The 19,964-nt window shown below is 42.5% G+C and overlaps 1 protein-coding gene across 1 annotated transcript; it reads left to right on the forward strand.

Moving 5' to 3' along the window:
• Positions 1–294: 294 nt before the first annotated feature.
• POLR1B (RNA polymerase I subunit B) lies at positions 295–19,480 on the forward strand. The gene is made up of 14 exons (XM_026081597.1): positions 295–484; positions 2,516–2,662; positions 3,688–3,820; positions 4,886–5,022; positions 6,694–6,917; positions 8,363–8,534; positions 9,777–9,948; positions 10,785–11,066; positions 11,685–11,818; positions 12,269–12,439; positions 13,069–13,225; positions 14,473–14,669; positions 15,077–15,330; positions 17,522–19,480. Exons 1-14 carry the CDS (start codon positions 395–397, stop codon positions 18,402–18,404), a joined length of 3,153 nt encoding a protein of 1,050 aa, XP_025937382.1. The 5' UTR covers positions 295–394; the 3' UTR covers positions 18,405–19,480.
• The last annotated feature ends 484 nt before the right edge of the window (positions 19,481–19,964 follow it).

Below are 19,964 nucleotides of genomic sequence, written 5' to 3' on the forward strand. Positions count from 1 at the left end.
AGGGGGGTGGCTTTGGGGGATGGCTGAGGGGGGACAAGTCAGGGGAGCCAGGGAGGTGGTTTGGGAGAGCGGGGGCGACGCCGGGCGCAGCGGAGGGGACATCCGGGGGTGGCCTGAGGAAGACGGGAGTGTGGGGATGGCCAGCGGGTAACTTGGGGGGGACAGAGCAGGTGTGGCGGGGATGCGCTCAGGCTCCCTCCGCAGCGCTGCCCTCCTAGTGCTTCCTCACTGCCCCCCCGCTCCGCCAGCCCTCTCGGTTCTGCTTCTGACATACATTATTTTCTTAAGTGCGACCACCCTTGTGTTTCTGTTGCAGGACCTCCACCCGCTGGAGTTCGCTCTCAAAAGCGATCGCATCTCGCTGGCTATTGTTGGAATTTCCATCTCTCCTCCAATGGTGCCAAAAGGAACCATCTGTCAGGATATGAAAGTTTACCCGGCAGAGTGCAGGGGCCTCCGAAGCACGTATCGGGGGAAAATAACTGTAAGTGTTGAGGTGTAAGCATTGGGGCTCACAGGGAGTATACCGTTGTTCTCCAGGGTCTAATATGTATTACATTATTACATACAGTAGTGTGACATCACTAGTTCCACAAGAGCAAAGCTAACTGAAGATAGTTTCTCCACAAATTTATGTGTACTTTAGCTAAAGATCATTTTCAAGTTTCACCTGCTTTGGAGGTATTTCAAAGAACTGTGCCCTGTATGGAGCCTTGAGTTCTGATGAAGTATGAGCTCACAGCAAAAACTTTTCTTCAACTTGAACACTGAAAAGATCTCTTCCCCTCTGTCCTTCTTTTTCATAGGACCTTAATCATCTTCCTTATTCTGCTGTCAAATTTGTGCAGAAATCAGCTAGCCAGCTCAGAAGATCTTGGAAGGAGACCTGTTTAATCTCAGAGAATGTGATAATCCAAATCTTGTTTTTGCAGGAATCCAGGTTTCAGAATCAGTATTGCTCTGGTGTAAAAGCCCAGAATTATAAATCTCTCTTGTTCATATCACATGTTCATCAGTTTTCCATATTGCTCTGATATTTGAATAGAGAAACATCCCTAGCAAATATTTTCCCTTGCATTGTGAAAGCATCAGAGGACCATTGCTGTTTGCTAGTAAAATTGTGTAACTTTGTCCAAGGTGTAAATTTACACGAGTCTCTTGCAAGAGAATGATGTGTGCAGTTTCTGGGGTTTTTTTCCTTTCTTTCTTTGAAGCATTATAACTTACTATGGTAAAAGTAGCTCTAAGTGAAATATCTTGTCTGAACGTAGAAGCGGAGCAGTTGCACAGATTCTTCTCAGACATTTTCCCAGTGGCTCTTGGGTTTTTTATTGTTCATACCTTAATCGCTTCACTCTTTCTTTCCTAAGTTTATTTGTTTATTTGCTTTTTGAATCTGTGTAAATGTTTGACAGTCACAGCACAACAGTTTTGCTGTGCCTTGTGTGAGAAAGTATTGCCCTGTGCTTGGACTAGTTGTCCTGTTTCCCACTCTTGCGCAGCAGGAATTGGTGTACAGTCATTCCCTGTTTGCTTTCACCGTGCTGCTCTTAATTGCATGGCCTTCCATCGTATCCTTCTTGGCGTTCTCACTTTTCTAAGCTAAAGAGTCTTGGTCTTTTTAGCGGCTCCTCATGCAGAAGCCATTGGAAGCCATACCTTTGGTCATTCTTTAGGCTTGAGACCAGAACTGTGCTGAGGATTCGGTATAGGGTGCACCATGGATGTAGAGAAGCACAGGAACATTTCTGTTCCCTTTCATGGTAATTCCTAAGACTTGGTTTACTCTTTTGAGCTGATGTTTTCATATTGTAATGCCAAGATTTCTTTCCTGAGTGGCAGTAGCTCCTTTAGAGCCCATCATTCTGCGTATAAAATTAAGATTCTTTTTTTTCCACTGTGCATTTTATCACCTCATTTCTTACAGTCAAGGCATCCTTCTGCAAACCCTCTGTCAGATCTTATTATTGTAAATAAATTATTTTCTTAAGCAAACTGTCTTTTCCTTTTCACTTTTCAGATCACTTACGAACGTGTTAAATGGACAAGTCTTAGGAAAGATCTCTGTAGGCCTCCACTGTTGATCTCCTTCCATTGAGCTTGAGCTCAATGAGTTTGAGCACTTGAGCATTGAGTTTTCTTCCACTTTTTCCTTTAACCACGTGTTAACTTCTGAGATCTCCTTTCCTATCCTGTGGCTCCTTTGTTTATTTAGGCTGCTTTGTTGTAGTGTCTGAAAGGCTAAATAAACTGTTTCAGCTTTGTTCACCTGACTAGCAGTTTCTTTACGTAGTCCTAGGCTTGTCTGATTTTCTTCTGCAAACCCATGTTGACTGTTTTCCAGAGTGTAATATTTATCCCTGAATTTATTAATTCTGCTTTTTATTACGATTACTGTCATGTTTCTTCTACAGTGATAGAAGTTTGCTTATTGTGGTTTTATTAAGTGTGCAATATAGCAGAAAACAGGCAACTTAATTTGCTTAACCCTTTGCGTTGTATTGTGTCATTTTAGGCTGACATCAGCTGGTCAGTGAATGGCATTCCACAAGGGACCATTAAACAGCCCCTGGGGTATATTCCAATCATGGTGAAGTCTAAGTTGTGCAACCTCTATAATCTTTCTCCACAGGAGCTCATCCAGCACCATGAGGAAGAAGAGGTAACTGGATTTTTGTGAATCGGGAAAATCTGTGCTTTGTATGAGTAATGTGTAAAGCCTGCTTTTCTTTAAAGCACTTTAGCTTCCCCCCCCCCACCCCAAGTTTGACTTAAGTTCTCTGAATGTACCCTATTTATAATGGTTCCATACCGCATCTTGAAAAACTAAAAATCTCAGCAGTTTTTGAATGCAGGGATCTGCTTGGTGCTAATACCTACAGTTCCATTATATGACTTCTCAACTACTACCAGTAGTTGAGGCCGTGTAGCTGAGAGTAGGCATCTGTGGAGGCAAAGATTTGGCAAACAGATACTGAGAAAGAGATTTTTATTCTCGGTTCCCTTCTGCAGCTTTTTCTAGGTCTCCCCAGTAGCATGTCAACTATGGGCAATTGAATACAAAATTATTTATTGCTGTAATTTTTTAAGTATTGTGATTGTTTGGAGATCAGATAAATATTCAAGAGCAAGCAAACTATGAAAGAATCTACAATGATACACTATTGCTGGCTGCCTAGTATGCCACTTGTACCTTTATTCATAGTATAACTTCGTACTGGAACTCTTTTTTTCCTATGACATACAATTTTGGGGGCTATAAACTTATGAGTGTTAGGTTTATATCAAACTAAAAAGAGGTTGTCTGTGCTGAAGATCCCTCTTGATCTGAAATTTTGAAATGAGAGCTTCAGAGTGTTTATTAAAAAATACAGTTAATGTCAGCTCTTTGAAGTTGTTCAGCTGATCACACAGTTTTGGGGGTTTTTTTCCTTCTTCCTTTAAATTGTAGAACATGCTCCCCTTTCCTTGCACTGTATGCTAGACTTAGACTTAATAGTCAATGGTAACAGGTGCAGCCTTTCCAAATACAGCACTCAAATATATGTCGTGCTATGTGTTTCATAGTTAAAATAATAGTTAAAAATAATCCATTCTTACTGTATAACGCAGGCTTTTTTTCTTTTTCATAAAATGCTGGATTATGAGTTTCTAAACACATTACGAGCATTTTTCTTTTTCTGCCAGGAAATGGGAGGCTACTTTATAATTAATGGCTTAGAAAAAGTTATTAGAATGTTGATTATGCCCAGGCGGAATTTCCCTCTTGCAATGACGAGACACAAGTGGAAAAACAGAGGCCCTGGTTTCACAGAGTATGGTAAGCTGAACAATTTCTGGCAGCATCCTTCAAATAACTACTTGAGGACAAACAGGAGTAACTGACTAACTGTAGCTGATATTTTGATAGTTTGTTTTGGTGCAGCTCTTGCATAGTATTTATATTTTGAGGTGAATTTTACTACGCAGAAAAATAAAGGATCACTAACACTATAATGGCGCAAGCATGAGGCAGGTTCTTGCCTTCTGGAAGCTGTCTGAACCATCCGTGCTGAGCAAGAAAATTGTATTCTTAGACCTTGCAGTAAATTAAACCTTTTGTTACGCAGAAGGTATAACTAAAGCCATAGTTTTAGTAGAAATCAGCATAAACTGGTGAAGTCATTTAACTGAATTTGTTTTTCCGCACTTCAAGGTGGCAGATTTTATTTACATAAAGCAGATTAGCTAGATTCTTAGCTGTCCTACAACTTTGTCATGTATACTCAGCAAAACAAGTTTAAAATTCAGCTAAATCACAAAAGTTGTATCTTTGCACTCAGGTGTTGCCATCTGCTGATTTGACTGAACCATGGTGCTTCAGAACACATTGTAGTTCCACAGGAATTAGTTCAGAGGCAGTGCCAGTTTAAACAGTTCCCATTTGTTTTATTTTTTCTTTGCCCTGAAGTGGACAGCACGTAGTAGGACCAAGAGACACTGCTTCGAAGGCACCACCCTACCACAGAGATACAAAACTTGAGCCAGAGTGAAATTAGAACAAGTACTTGTATGTTGCTGTATCTTACAACCTAAAATTATAGGCAGGACAGTTCAGACTTGGAGCTTTTCCTTTCTTAAAACCTTTATGCATCTTCTGAGCCTCTCAGTAAGAGTGCCAACTATCCTGTAGGCATTTGTCCATTAAAAACTGATCTGAGCTGGCATATTTATTTGAGATGGGAGACATGCTCTGGTTGGTGATCTGCCTTGTGTTCTAAACCATGAAATGCCTAGATTTCTATAATGAGTTCTGTAACTCATGCCTGTTTGGACGTGTCACGGGAATGTCGTCATTTGGTTCTGTACAGCTCACATTGGTCTTTGCTTGTGTTCGTTTTTACAGGAGTAGTGCTGCACTGTGTTAAGGATGAGCACACTGCAATAAATATGAACCTTCACTACTTGGAAAACGGTTGTGTGATGGTGAACTTCATTTTTCAGAAAGAGTTGTTCTTCCTTCCTTTGGGATTTGCTCTGAAGGTAAACAAATTATGCTTGTGCTTTCTGTGTTGAACAAAGACAGAAGTTTTGCTAAACATTTATTTTTTGAGTAATGACTTAACAAGTAGCTAATTCCACATGAGGTATTTTCCGTCATCCTTCCTATCCCAGCTGAAGAACTAGAGTTCAAACCAAGCCTATGCGTATAATGTAACACACAGTTGCAGCAGAGGAAATGTGTACAGTGTAAAGAGAGGAGGGGAGAGTTACGCAAAGGTTTCATGGCTCTGGCTACTAAATGCTCTGGAAGAATAGCTCTTGGAAGAACTCTGGAGTTTTCCACCTGATGTAAAAGATTTCAAAATCTCTGGGTTTTTTTTTTCTTCTTAAAAAGAATGACTCATGCAGAATAAGGAAAAGTTCAGTCAATCTCAATTATGGCTGAAGCGTTCAGTGAATAACAGCATTAATTCAGTCAGGTTGTCCCATCTAAATGTAAATTGGTGAACTGGCTCCTCTTTTGAGGAAAAAATAAAATACTGTTTCTTGTTGGAACTGTAAGCAATTAAGAATTGGGAGACAAAAAAACAGAAGGGTCTATTTGAGCACAGTGGATGGATTTAAATTGTTCTTCAGATAACGGGCAGAAGTTTGACTCCAGCCAGGTCTTCAAATTTCTGTCTTTTAAAAGCATGCTTTCTCTAGTAGCAGTGCCACGGTACTTAAGCCATAAATTTTACCTGCAGCAGGTTCTGTAGCTTTGCATCCTTATAAGACCCCCCTGTTTCAAGCTCAGTTCTGTACTGGTTTCTTGTGGCCCGTTCAGGTCCCAGTGCAGCAACCTGGTTCTTCTCTGAGGCACCTGCTGCACTCTTTTTCTGGCTCTAACTCTCATTCTATGTAATTATTCTCATCCCTGCTGTGCAATTATTCCAGTGCTCTCCCATGACAAGAGGCAGCATGTGCTGTGGCTGGTTCTCAAGTTGTAGATATGATGGTTATCAAGCAGCAGAACCAATAACTACTGAGCTTACTTTGCCCTGTGATAAAGGAACCTGCCTGCATGTCTTTTTCATATAGCCTACAATTTTTCATTTCAATGTTTTGAAGCTTAATTAAATCCAAGAGAGAAATAGTTTACTTAAAGATGAGTGAATTTTGTCAGTAGATACAGAAGTCATTGGTGGGCAAAGTAGTCGCTTACCCCTGACTTAAAGAAACAATTAGGAAACCTTACAACACAAAGAACTAAGAATATTGGATTTTAGTGTGAGCTTTAGTAATGAAGTGCTGAAGCTAAAGAGAATTCCTTCTAATAAGCAAAAATTGCCTTTTGACTTGCAGGAGGATAGTAGTAGTTTGAAACAATAGTGGATTAAATTCATGATTGTAAGTGAGGTCATTCTGTGAAAATATAAGTAAATGTTACCTAAACAGAAGAAGCCTGTTTATTTTTAGGGTGCACACTTGTTTTCCCAGGGGTTTCAGTAGGTTGGGAGTACAAATGGTCATCATCAGGGTATGTATATCCCTGTGTTTCTCTTTAAGCAGTTCAGCCCCACAGTAGTTTTTAGTTTGCACGGTGGAAGGGTATTTCTAGAGGAGTGAAAACCTAAATCAGTGGTGTGACCTGGTTCTGTTCCTTTGTTTTAGGGCCAGCCGTTGCTGCAACTGTTCTGTTTCCTGATCTGCTGCATTTCTGTCTTTCAGGCACTAGTTAATTTCTCGGACTATCAGATATTTGAAGAGTTGGTCAAAGAGAATGAAGGTGACACCTTTTATGTGAACTGCATCGCTGAAATGATGAGAGCGGTAGTGGATGCAGGCTGCTTTACACAGCAAAATGTCCTCGAATACCTGGGGAAGAGCTTCAGAGTAAAACTTAACCTTCCTGAGTGGTACAGCAACGAACAGGCTGCTGATTTCATTTTGAAGTGTGTATGCATTTAGGAGGGTGTCATTCAGTTTAATTGTTTTAAAACTATAGGCAACTTTGAGAAAACTGCCATATTGTATCACACTGTTTGTTATGGTTTTCACATGCACTTGTAAAATGACAGTCAGTGGCCAATTTTTGATAAGACTTCATGATATTAATGATAATCTGTATTTGTGGTATTCAGAAATATGAATTTCTACAGATTGATACAAGCATCCACAAAATGGATCTGCCTGGTTTCAGGAGACCTTACCCTTTCTTATTTAGACACGATTTTATGTTGTATTTAATGAAATACATAAATATTCCACATTAAGGAAGAGAAGAGCAGTGAGAACTAGGTCTGTGACTGCTCGAGGCTGAGTTTGTTGAACGGAGATACTGCAGTTTGTGGCACTTAATATCACCTGTTTTGTGCATTCATTGGCCACTATTAGGAGAATTACATTTATCTTTTAAAATAGTAGAAACAAGATGATGTTTTAAAATCCCATTTCTTCCATGGAATAAGTTAGGTAGGAATGGAAGGGCTAGCTTTGAGGCTGTCAGTGTGACAAGTGTTCAACTAAATCATATCTTTTTCAGGTGAAGTATGTGTTTGCTCTTTGACAGATTAGTAAGCTTTTAAAAAGGATCATTTGTGATTCCCAGGTCTGAGTATTTGTAAATAGGGAGTGATCAGATGGCTGGAAATACCAAGGCAGCCTGCAGCTGCTTCAGAGGGGTACTTAAATATTGTTGTGTCTTGGAAAGCAAGTCTGGAGTTGATCTGCTTTAGTGGGAATTAGGAATGACCTACCTTTTTGCTTGCACTAGAATGTTACTTGGTCCACAGTTTCCCACGTGTGCGTTAATAGCAATGGAGGTTTGAACAACTTGTGGCAGGACACTGATAGTGTTAGCAGAAATGTTTTGTGATTTGTTATTAGTTTCCAGCTCATGGTGTTTTGGGGGGGGGGGGGGAATTTGTGGGTGGTGGTGGTTGTTGTTGTTTGTTTGTTGTTGTTGTTTTGAGGGGTGGGGAGGGAGTGCACATATGTGGACATACACACGTATGTGAATGGTGTTGCACTCACTGTGAAATCATGTACAAAACTCACCTGTTGAGCTGTCCTGACTCACGTATCTGCGTACATAAACTGTCTACATGTGAGGGCGTCTAATGTGCGTAAAATTAGCCTTCCCTGAAGTTCACCTTCACCTAATCAGTCAGGTATATTCCTGATAAAACTCGCCTGTTGTAACAACAAGATGGTCATTTGTCTACTCAATCTCTGTTTTCTCTTGAAATTTTCACATGGTGTTAAGGGTGACTGGAAAAGCTTGTGTCTTGTTTTGTTTTTTAGCTAAAGCATTTGGTTTGAGATTATTTAGGACAAGCATGAAAAACAGCTGGCATGAAAAAATGGTGCTAATTGTCCTTTTTTTCTCTTCCTCCAGCAAGTGTATCTGCATACACTTGACAAACAGAACTGAAAAGTTCTACCTGCTTTGTATGATGACCCGGAAGCTGTATGCCTTTGCCAAAGGGGAGTGTATGGAGGATAATCCAGACAGTCTGATGAATCAAGAAGTGCTTACCCCAGGACAGCTTTTCCTTATGTTCTTAAAGGTAAGGTCTTGAGGGATTTAAACCAAACAACACAATGGTCGTTCAGTCCATCCTAAATTCTGACCATGAGATGAGAGAAGTGCAGGACACAGAAAGGAGCAGGCAGCAAGGAGCAGGCAGCCTGGATATGCCACAAACACTGAGAGCACACTGGATCTAATGTAATGAAGCAGTGTAATCAAGGGAGAGCTTAGCTGTCGCAATAGTGCAATAGCGTACTAAATTTGCTGAAGAAAAGCCCATATAAATCCTGGAAGAAAAAGCTTCAGAGCCTTCTGGAGCAAATGAAAGTGCCCCGTACGGGGTGGGAGTCCGGGGAAGGAGGAATACCTTGTCCTTCTGGTATTTGAAGAGGGTTTGGGAACAGCATACTTTTTTTGCATCAAGTGATATGTTAGTGGTAAAGCAGTTCGATATGCCTCATTGTGGACTTGCTACTGTTTCATGTGGCAAATGTGCAAGAAAATACTTTGCCCCCTTCTTTCCAAAGTGGTGATTCGTTTCGTTGTCAATCTCTCTCTGTCTCTCTGCTCTGTCTTTAAGTTTTTTTACTGAACAGGAAGTCAATAGCATGCTTCTGACTTTAACAATTTTTTATTAAAGAAAATTTTATCGTATTATTGATGATGTAAAAATGCAGCTTCTCAATCTATTCCAATTCAATATTAATTCAGTTTATTTCTGGGTTGTTTTTTTTTTTCATTTTAGGATGCCAGTAGGAAAGAATTCCTGTTCAGGAAAAGCTTGAGTAAACCATGAAAATCATTGGGAAGTAGTAGTCATCCCCAAGTAAAGATATTTCCCTGAGTTACCAGCTAACTCATTCTTAACAGTACTTTCACCCTTTTAGCAAAAATTTTCTCTAGTGTTGTTTTGTTGAAAGACTAATAAAACTTCTGTACTACACAAGGTTTCTCAGTGACTTAGAAATAAAATAAAATGTGTTTTCTGTGAAGCATTTTAGTGCTATATGGAACTGCCACCAGAAAACAGGAAAGGTAGGATGGGCGTTTTGCTGGCAGGTCTGTGTTGGCATGCTACCCTGAATGCTCTGGTAGGATGAAGGCAGTGTAGGAAATAAGGCTGGAAAAACTACTGAATCACTAGAAACTGTCCATCCTGTTGATTTCAAAGGCTTTCTGTACTGCAGTAAACTTAACCTTGCACGTGACAAATACGAAGTTCTAATTTGATCCTTTATCTTCCTATTTTAAATGTAAATCTCTCACTCTTAAACCACAGGAGAGGCTTGAAAGCTGGTTGCATTCTGTTAAATTTGTTTTGGAGAAGAGAACAGAAAAGGCAGATATCAGTATAAATGCAGACAACTTGATGAAGGCATTTGGCCTGACAACGGACTTTACCAAGCCATTTGAATATCTGCTTGCGACGGGTAACCTGCGATCTAAAACTGGTAAATTTTAAGGCTCAGGAAGCCTGTTTGTTTGTTTGTTTGTTTGTTTGTTACTAAGTAGAATGAGATAAAAGTACAGAAAACTGAGCTCTTAACTGAAAATAACTGCTTGTATGCAGGCATTGTACTCTGTAAATGAATTTATGAAGACAGTGGTTTGGGGAAGGGGATAGGTGAGAGAAAAAGGTGAGATTTTTCCGCAAACATAGATTTCATGCATGGTACAACATAACGTTCCTTGTTAGAATTGTGACTCTACCTAGATAAATAATTGAACCTAAATTTAGCATCAGCCAAAGCAGCAACTGTGTTTTCATTTGTTCTCCCAAAGATTATTTCTTCTTAGAAGATGATGATACAATTTAAGACAAAAGTGACCTTTATTTCTCAGGACTGCGCCATCAGTCATGTGAGCTTGAACAGAGAGAAACTACTTCACTTAAACTGTATTTTTCAGACTACGTGGTGCTTCCCTGAGCTATCTAGTGTAATGATGTAATTGAATGTTCACTAGAAACACTCATTTGACCCTCAAAGTTCATGAAAATGTCTTTGATACCAGGTACAAGTCCCCAGGTTGTTTCATTGAACAGATGGGAGTGACTTGATTGTTTCTAAAAGGAATTGGATTTGAAGCAACAGCTTGGAATTTAAAGTCTCTTGGCCTCTGCAGTTCACTGAGTTGCTTGAATACATCTGTGCCTTACAGTGTTGGGGTCCTGTGTGAGCATCTTTAGGTCTTGTTAGCGAAAAATGTTAAAATGACTTGTAATACTATTCTTATCTTGTCAAAGCTGGATGACGTGCTGACGTAAGTCTCAATTTTTTTTCCTAAGGCCTGGGCATGCTACAGGACACCGGTCTGTGTGTGGTAGGAGACAAGCTGAATTTTGTTCGCTACCTTTCCCACTTCCGCTGTATACACAGGGGGTCAGCATTTTCCCAGATGAGAACTACGACTGTACGCAAACTTCTGCCCGAATCGTGGGGGTTCCTGTGCCCCGTGGACACCCCAGATGGAGAGCCCTGTGGTCTGATGAACCACATGACAGCTGTGTGTGAAATAGTGACAGAGATGGTGTCTGTGACAGACCTTCCACCTTTGATATGTTCCCTAGGTACGTTTTACTGGCTTGATCATTTCATGAAGCAGTCTTCCTTTTTCATTTTCTGTCCTGTAAACCCGTATCTGGGAAATGTTCTCCAGGTACCATTACTGTAAATTAGTAAAATCAGAAAGTGAAATCAAAGTAAACCTGCTTTTATTGTGCTTCTGTTTAATGGCAGGTAGCACATTGCTTATATAAGTGTTAGAACTTTTTGGAGAATGTGGTGTTCAAAATAAATGTGCCTCTAAGCTGTAGAGTGAAAATGTTCACATAAACCCAAGGAAGGGCACAATACAAGCTCTAGGAAATTGGGTAAAACAGACTTTTTTAATGTTGCTGGTGACCGCTGAATTAAATTACAGCTAATTTAGAATTCCCATTATTGTGGTAGTCAGACTATTTCATTCAGAAAAGTAAGGGGCAGGGAGAGTGCCATCCTAGGTTGTGTATATTTGACATTTTCCGTTAAGTAATCTACAGCTTTGCCTTTTTGTTTTGTACAATGGCCTAAATTGTCTTTAATGTCTTGAAATGCTTTTTGGTGTGGATTGAGGCTTCCTGCAGAAATAACTTCCATGTTTCGTTTGCTTTTTGGCTCTTCCTTCTACCATTTTCCTCATCTCGCAGGTGTCACTCCCATTGATGGGACTCCAAGCCAGCCTTATGCAGAGTGTTACAGAGTTGTGCTGGATGGCTCTGTGGTGGGCTGGGTAGAGCAGGAGCTGGCTCCGCAGATTGCAGAAACCCTCCGGTGTTTCAAGGTTGTCTTCTTTAAAATGTGATGTAGTTTAACAGTCTCAATATATGTATATTTGTTTGGAACTTTTCCTGATTTCTTTTTTTAACTTCCATTTATTTATTATTTATTTTTTAATCTGACCCTATAAGTTATGTTTGGCTGGATGGTATTATTGGAGTGGGCTTTTCAGTTTGTCTTGTTTATATACATACGTTTGGTCTCTTGGTTTGTGAAGTAGTTGCTGTTACAAGTACCTTTTTTCTTGAAAAATGTAAGATAGAGATATTCGGTCATTTTCTTGGTGGAAATCTTTCCAGAAATATTTTTGAAAATCTATTCTTCTCCATTTTATGTTAGTAGCTACATTTGTAGTTGGTATTTTCACTGTGTGAGTAAACTAGCCTGCTGAATGCAGATTAACTAGAACAGTGTTGATTTGTGTTTCTAAACTGGTATTTCTTTGTGCAAACAGATAACACAAGAGAAGAGGTTTCCTGCACGGGCAGAAGTGATCCTTATCCCAATGACAGGAAAACCTGGTTTGTACCCTGGATTGTTCATTTTTACTACCCCTTGCCGGATGGTGCGGCCTGTCAGAAATCTGTTCTACGGAAGGAAAGAATGGATTGGTACCCTGGAACAGGTAGATTGTGCATGTTTCCTTTACAGAGTGCTGTCTATTACAAAAGTATCCTGCATCAAAAATAGTATCTTCCGAAATACTTGTGAAGGCAGCTGAGAACAGGACATGCAAGATTGAGTTGAAGAGCTAGAATAGGTGGCAAAAGGGTTTTCTGATATCTCACTGATTTGTTTCTTGTACATTTCTTACACGGGCGCTGTAGGTGTCTTTTGGATTGCTGAAATCCGCTCTTGGTATTAACTTAGTGAAGCTTTTGAGGAGGAGGGTTGCTGTTGTGTGTAGCCTCTCATCTTGTGTTACCTCTCGTTCTCCAAATTCCCCATAGCCAGCCTAGCAGTGGCTTGCCTGCGGACTTGGTAATTCAGAACAGTTAAAGTGGGAGACATGAATGGCAATGGGTTCTAGCAATTTCCTGTTTTCAGAGTTACTTTCCCTGTACTCAGTCTGTGATGTGATGGGTAGTTTGACAGTTGTCTGATATTTTTTCTTGCCTGCTAATATGCTAGGGTGCAGACAACAAGCACAGCTAAAACTGAAGTGGATGAGCAGATAGGAGAGGCAGCTTTATTTTGCTTTCTTCTCTTTAAAAGAACAAAGTGAATGGGCAGTGTCTGTTTTAATTCTTGCAGATCTTCATGAACGTTGCCGCCCTGGAGTCGGAGGTTGTGCCCGGAGTGACCACTCACCAGGAGCTCTTCCCTCACAGCATTCTGAGTGTGGTGGCCAACCTCATCCCCTTCTCTGATCACAACCAAAGTCCACGAAACATGTACCAGTGCCAGATGGGTAAGTTCTGTAGTAGCTAATGCTGTGAGGCCCCAGGCAAGGGAAGAGGGAAGAAATCTCTCCCACGTCTGTTTCAGTGTGTCTCCCTACACTCCCAAATAACAGCCCTTCCCAGCAGTTGTCTCATAAAGTAAATTAAATCAAGTTTATCATCCTGGCAGCCTTCCGGTGGCCATTTACAAGTTGTTGCACTGATGTTTTGGGTTTTTTTGTTTGGGTTTGTTTTTTTTTTTTTTTTGTCGTTGGGTTTTTTTTGGTTCAAGGTTGTTGACCATACAGACAAGGGGAGGGGCACCACCCTGTGCTGACTGCTTGGCGACGTTGGTATCTGATAGCTGTACTGCCAACAGTCCTCTGTCCCCGTGAGTGAGATAGGTTGACCTATTTCTGACTGGTTGCTGGAGTAGATGCTCTGCCATAGTTTGGGCTTTCTTTGCTGCCTGTTTTCAGTGAGTGATTGTGCTATCTTGACACTGCAGCTTTTGGGAGGACAATTTTTAAACATCTGTTGCAGGATAGTAATACAACAGTCTGGCAACAGATGTTTTCTCTGTCTGCTATCTAACAAGTACTTAAATTGGCTTACTTGATTATCCCAACTTCCTTCAGACAGAGTGCCTAGATGGAGTTTCAGTCAGCATGTGCAAGATGTGCATTGCACACAATGATGTGCAAGATATTTATTAAAAATTAAAAAAAAAAAAAAAAAAGGCTAAGGGAAGAGTGTGAGTAGGACTGTGGGAGAGCAGCTCTTCTTACCTCCACGGCATTGCTAGCATATTACATTTCTGGCAGAATATTATCAGAAAAGTGGCCTTGAAACACTACCACTTTCCCCTTTTTTTTTCCTGTAAGTACCAATGTGACTATGTTCAAAACTTGCTTTCCCTGCCAGTATATTTATACTGGCAGTAGCAAATGCTCTTTGGCCTGAGAATATGTAAAATACGCTTCACTGTGTGAAACTTTAAATAAACCTCATTTGGGGATTTTGAAATTTCAGTAAAAGGCACAAAATTGCAAAAATTCTCTATTTAATGATATGAAGGGAGTCGAATATTGTGGTTCATAGAAACAGTTTTATAGCAGGACTTAGGGCAATTGTTAAATTCCAAGTATTATAAAGGTCAATAATCCCTCTAAACAGTATTTCCAGCTTTTTTTTCCAACAAGATACCTGGAGGATGAATCATTGATTAACTTTGAGTTGATCCTGAGTAAGTCCAGCTTGCTTGCTTTCTTTATAGGAAAGCAAACCATGGGATTTCCAGTTTATAACTACAAGGACCGCTCAGATAACAAGCTGTACCACCTTCATACCCCCCAGAGCCCCCTGGTGAGGCCCAGCATGTATGATTACTATGATATGGACAGCTATCCGATTGGTACCAATTCAGTTGTGGCTGTCATCTCCTACAGTGGCTATGACATGGAAGACGCTATGGTAAGGCACCAAAAGGAGAAATCGAATCATGCTGGTTTGTAGAGGAATTGGATGTGGGAGACTATGAAGAAGGGCAGTATCTAGCTGAGAGGAGCCCATTTCCACTAGTCCACAGGCTCCATTAGGGCAGATATAGGAGTGTAACTATTATTTGTCTGACGCAGGTAGTGCTTGAGGTACTGAGAGTAGAGCAGAGCTCCTTCATGCAAGGTGCTAGGTTTCCAGAAATTGGGAAAAAATAGGAGTTTCAGTATGTTGTTTGGGTCTGTACGAATGCTGACTTCCTGGGAGGTTTAGTTTAGGAAGGTGATGTTACAAAGGTAAGTGTCAGATCATAAGGGAGATCATTTCTTTGTTGAAGTTATTAGTGAGTCTTTAACAGGCCTTTTTTTTTTTTTCCTTTTTAGATTGTGAACAAATCTTCCTGGGAGAGAGGGTTTGCCTATGGAAGTGTTATCAAGGTGGAGAGCATTGACCTTTCCCTTAGAGCCAACAGGGGAGGCGATACCTTAGTATTTGGTGTCAAGCCTGGTGATGTGAACTTTACAGAGAAGTTAGATGCTGACGGACTACCTTTTGTTGGCTCCATCTTGCAGCCAGGGGATCCGTTCTACAGCTTCATGAACCTCAGCACTGGGGAGACCTTCACTGTGTACTATCAGTAAGTTCCACTTGCCCCTCCTGGCTCCGAACAGCCAGTTGTGAACAGTCTGATAATAGTTGGCCCTGATGAGCTTCAGTGTCCTTTCTCCAGGTGTTCCCTTTTCTCCTAACAGCGATAGTGTTTCAGGTGTCCATGTGCTGAGAGGGAGAGCATGAAACTCATGTTGTAGGCAACTCCCAGCCATGTATCCTGGCTTTTCTCTAAGCTAGCTTACCCTGAAGAGCTGCAGAGCTTGATTTACCTGTAGAGGTAAATCTGAGACTGGTGGGGAAGGTGAGCTTGCACAAATGTTTTGCTGTCTCCCGAGGACCATTCATCTGCCTGTCCCTTGCAGCTGTTTTCTATAGGTTTTTGTTAATTGAATTGAGTAAGATGTTTAGTGTTTTTGGGGTTTTTTTAAAAGTGTCTGTTCCCAGAGATTTGCTAGGAAACCTTGTAAGCAGTTGTTACAGGATTTGGGGATCAAAGCATTTTTATTAGTTTGCAATGTCCAAACAGCTGGAATGTCCAAGTGTGTCATCTTCCCCCTCCCCTCCTTCCAGAGTATTTCAGGCATAAGTTTTGTAAGATTTGAACTTCAGTTGAAAGAGAGAAAGATCCTGAGGCATTGACTAAAAATCCTCTTAGTCCCTTCAGGAAAGGAAAACAAAAACATTAACAAAAACAAGGATATATTTAAATACATTCTGCACCCACAGATGCATACATCTTCAGGCCTTACCTGTGTCTCTGCACTATTTACAGAGTGGAGATAATGCTATTTATTATTCACATTATGAAGAAAAATTAGTTTGTGGAGCACTTGGGTAACACAGTAACAAGCATCACTGAGAAAGTCATTTTTTTATTACTAAATAATAAATGGTGTCTTTAGCTGCACTGCAAGGTTGCTGTGGGTGGGTAGAGTGAATCCTGGTCTTAGAGCAGAGCTAAGTTGCAAAGAGATTCAGCACATGGCAGTGGGGGATTGCGGGAATTTGCTGTCAACTCAGTCTGTTCCTTTTCTTTAATCATACTTTGGCAGGCTCCTGTCCCACCTTGTGCTCCTGCTCCCCAGCTCTCTCATGCCAGCCTGGTCTTAGTTCAGGCTCCTTGTCTAGAGAGCCATCCTGCTTCTGTGCTCCAGCTTTTTTCTATTCTGGCTCCAAATCAGATAGTTGTTAAGGTGTATAGGGAGAGGGAAGGCTTCCTGCCCTCAGTGTTGGTTCCTGCCCCCAGCTTGCCATGGAGACCCAAGACCCTTAGAGAGAGTTCTCTTTCTGCCATAAAGGTGCGCTGCATACACTGCTAGATCTCATGTGTGGCTGGGAAGAGATGGAGGAGAGAGGCTTTGACTTAAAACTTTTGAACAAGCTTGGAAGAGGCTTACAAAGCTCAGTTTTTCTTTTTTGTGGTGGCCTGAACCTTGCTTACATTTGGACACTGCAAAAGAATAGCTCTAAACCAGGTACAGTCCTGCAAAAACTGTGGTCATGAGGATCTTCAAAGGAAAGGAAAAAAGTAACTCTCACTTAATTTGGGCAAGTCTATTTTTTAATTGTCTCCAAAATGGGCAGATAGTTTGTGCTGAAAGCTTCACAACAAAAATTAAGCCTGCACGAGGCACCTAACATGTGAAATGTCAAGCTGATGATTCATTTGGAGAAGCTGCATGCCACTGAGCAGAGGAGCTTGTTGGCAAAGGCCATGTCAGCTCTTACTGTGCCTTCTTTTCCTCCTCTGAGCTTTCCTCTCTGCTTTGCACTGACCTCAGTTCTTTATTTTAATATTCCACCAAGGCAGTGTGAATTTATTGCGGGGGGAGCATTCCTTAAAAAAAAACAAATGGGCATTGGGATTCAGCTTGTCAGATCAGGTACTATACAGATGTACTAGGTTTAAATGTTTTTTAAATCGTGGATGATGTTATTTGTTCACTTGAAAGTCATAGCTCTGCTTTTAGTATTAGAAACAGCAAACCAAGGTATGTGTGTGATACCTGTGTATTGCTTTCTAGCTCTAATTCTTTAGCAGGCTGATTTCCCTCGCTACTGAATGGTATTTTTCAAGAAATGCATTGATCCCCAGCAGTCCCAAGCCGTTTTATGTGACTTCCAAAGCAGTTTTGTTTTCCTTCGATTCCTTTTCCTAGCTAAAAATCATTAGCCCACCTGACACTTTTGCTGTGATTCTTTCCCCACCTACACAGGAATAAGGAAATCGGCATTGTAGACAACGTCAGGTTGTGCAGTAACGACCGTGGCACTGGGAAATTCAAGAAGGCTTGCATCACTGTGAGAGTTCCCCGAAATCCAACTGTAGGAGACAAGTTCGCCAGCCGCCATGGACAGAAAGGCATCCTGAGCCAGCTCTGGCCAGTTGAGGATATGCCGTTCACAGAGAATGGGATGGTTCCAGACATCCTCTTCAACCCTCATGGTTTTCCTTCTCGTATGACCATTGGGATGTTAATAGAGAGCATGGCAGGGAAGTCCGCAGCGCTGCACGGGGTCTGCTACGATGCCACTCCATTCACCTTCACAGAGAAGAACTCTGCTTTGAAATACTTTGGTGAGACTTTACTGGGTGCAGGTTATAACTTCTTTGGGACTGAGAAGATGTACAGCGGAGTCAGCGGCCTGGAGCTGGAAGCGGAGATCTTTGTGGGAGTCGTGTACTATCAACGCCTGCGCCACATGGTCTCAGACAAATTCCAGGTGAGGACTACAGGGCCCCGAGACAGCATCACCAACCAGCCCATCAAGGGGAGGAATGTGGAAGGTGGCATTCGCTTTGGCGAGATGGAACGCGATGCTTTGTTAGCTCATGGCACATCTTTCTTGCTGCAAGACCGCCTGTTCAACTGCTCCGATGGCTCCATAGCCTATGTCTGCATGAGCTGTGGAAGTATGACATCTCCTCTGCTTGAGCAACCTCCGCCTTCCTCCTCTGTGGCAAGCAACAGGAGATATTCGTGTTCTGTCTGCAGCGAGGCTGACACCATTGAGGTTGTCCCTGTGCCGCACGTCTTCCGCTACTTCGTGGCAGAGTTGGCAGCCATGAACATAAAAACAACACTCAATGTGGAGTAGCTCTGTTGTCAGGCACAGTGATTCTGCTGCTGGCAGGGAGGGAGCGCCTGTTACAAGTCCTGCATTTTCCCCTTGAGGGTTTCGAGCGTTAAGTCAGTTCTCAGGTTCTTCAAATGGTTGTGAGATTAGTTTATTTGTATTGGGATGGGGCAATCTGCTAAGCTGCATTGCTAAGAAATGCAGCGCTGTTGAAGTTCATTTGCACTTCATAAAGGATCACTGGCTATTGAGATGTGGAGTATGGAAACCAAGCAGTATCACTGTGCCCACGAGGCTGCTGGGTTGGAAGCAGTGAGGGTTCTCCGTTCTCTGAGCACTGGCTGCAGCTGTGAAGATGAAAAGGTCATAAAACAGCATGAAGTGAATGCTGGAAAGGAACCAAAAAAGATATTTTTGTTGCTTTTTTAAAGGGAAAAAAAACTTGCAAAACATATGCCTTAATGATGGTTGCGTGCTAAAGTGATTGGACCTGTTTTATTTTTGTATCTTATTACATATGCCTCAACTCAGTAAGAGGAAGAAAAGCACTAAGCTGTAGCGCAGTCAGTCACAGCCCGACAGTAAGACAAACCAAGATCACTGAGCCACATTTGATGTTGTTGAGCTCAGCGCCTCTCTGTGCTGCATCGCACTGCTTTGTGATTTTCGTTGTTGTCTCTGGCTGAAGAAGAAAGCAGGTGGCTTTTCAGCCTGGCCCTGTCACGCAGCAGCTCTTTGGTGCTGCTAGCACAGCTGCGTAGATGCCCCAGGACAGGAAATCACATCCACCAGAAGCTTTGTCTTACATTCATCGTACAAGCGCCCCATGTGGGGTTGCCTGTGGCAACCCAAGCTTGATGCCAGCCTTGTTCTGCTGTCCCTGAAGGCCCTGGTAGCGCTCCCACCTACTGCCACGTCCTCTGGTGCTCTTTGTAACATCTCCCGTGTGGACATGCCAAGTGCCTGCTCAAGGGAGACTGGGCTGGTGCCCAGGCCCAGCGTGACCAGCTCTGTTGGGGTCGAGCATGCGGAAGGAAAGTTTTGTACCTCTTGTTAAGAGTTGTTTTATATGTTTCTAAAAAAACCTTTGTTCAAAGCCGGGTTGTGGGACAGCCTTTGCCGTGTTAGCCATCCCTACAGTGGCAGGCTGGAAGGGGTAAGCCCGCGGGTGGCGGTAGGACGTGTTAGAGGAAGAATAGGATTGGGGGGGGGGGGGAGGATGTGTTGCAGGGGCAGTGGCTCATCCGTGTGCACCAGCGTCCGGTGGGGTACGGTGCGGGAGGGCGGCATGGCCCCCGCGGCGCCGTGTGGCAGCGCGGGGGCTGTCTCAGGGTTTCAGGCGTCTCGCGGCAGGATTAGGCCCAGGGGGCTGGGGTCCGGCAGGGCGGGCGGAAGGGCCGAGGCTTACGGTGCGTCCTGGGCTCAGGGCGGCCCAGCGCGGCGGCTCTCCCAGGGCTTGGGCGGGCGCGGCAGGCGGGAGGCGGTGGGGGGGTCCCGCGTGGGCGCGGCGTGGGGGCGCCGCACACCCGGCGGCGCCCGCCCGCTCTGCACCAGCCGCAGCACCTCCGCCAAGGAGGCCGC

This window comes from Apteryx rowi, unplaced genomic scaffold, assembly GCF_003343035.1.
Source record: "Apteryx rowi isolate R43461 unplaced genomic scaffold, aptRow1 scaffold_555, whole genome shotgun sequence".
Taxonomy (NCBI): domain Eukaryota; kingdom Metazoa; phylum Chordata; class Aves; order Apterygiformes; family Apterygidae; genus Apteryx; species Apteryx rowi.

Coding starts and splice junctions, on each gene's coding strand:
- POLR1B (XM_026081597.1), top strand. CDS start 395: ATGGTGCCAAAAGGAACCATCTGTCAGGATATGAAAGTTTACCCGGCA. Junction 485..2,515: donor CGTATCGGGGGAAAATAACT/GTAAGTGTTGAG, acceptor GTGTCATTTTAG/GCTGACATCAGCTGGTCAGT. Junction 8,535..9,776: donor TTTTCCTTATGTTCTTAAAG/GTAAGGTCTTGA, acceptor CTTAAACCACAG/GAGAGGCTTGAAAGCTGGTT.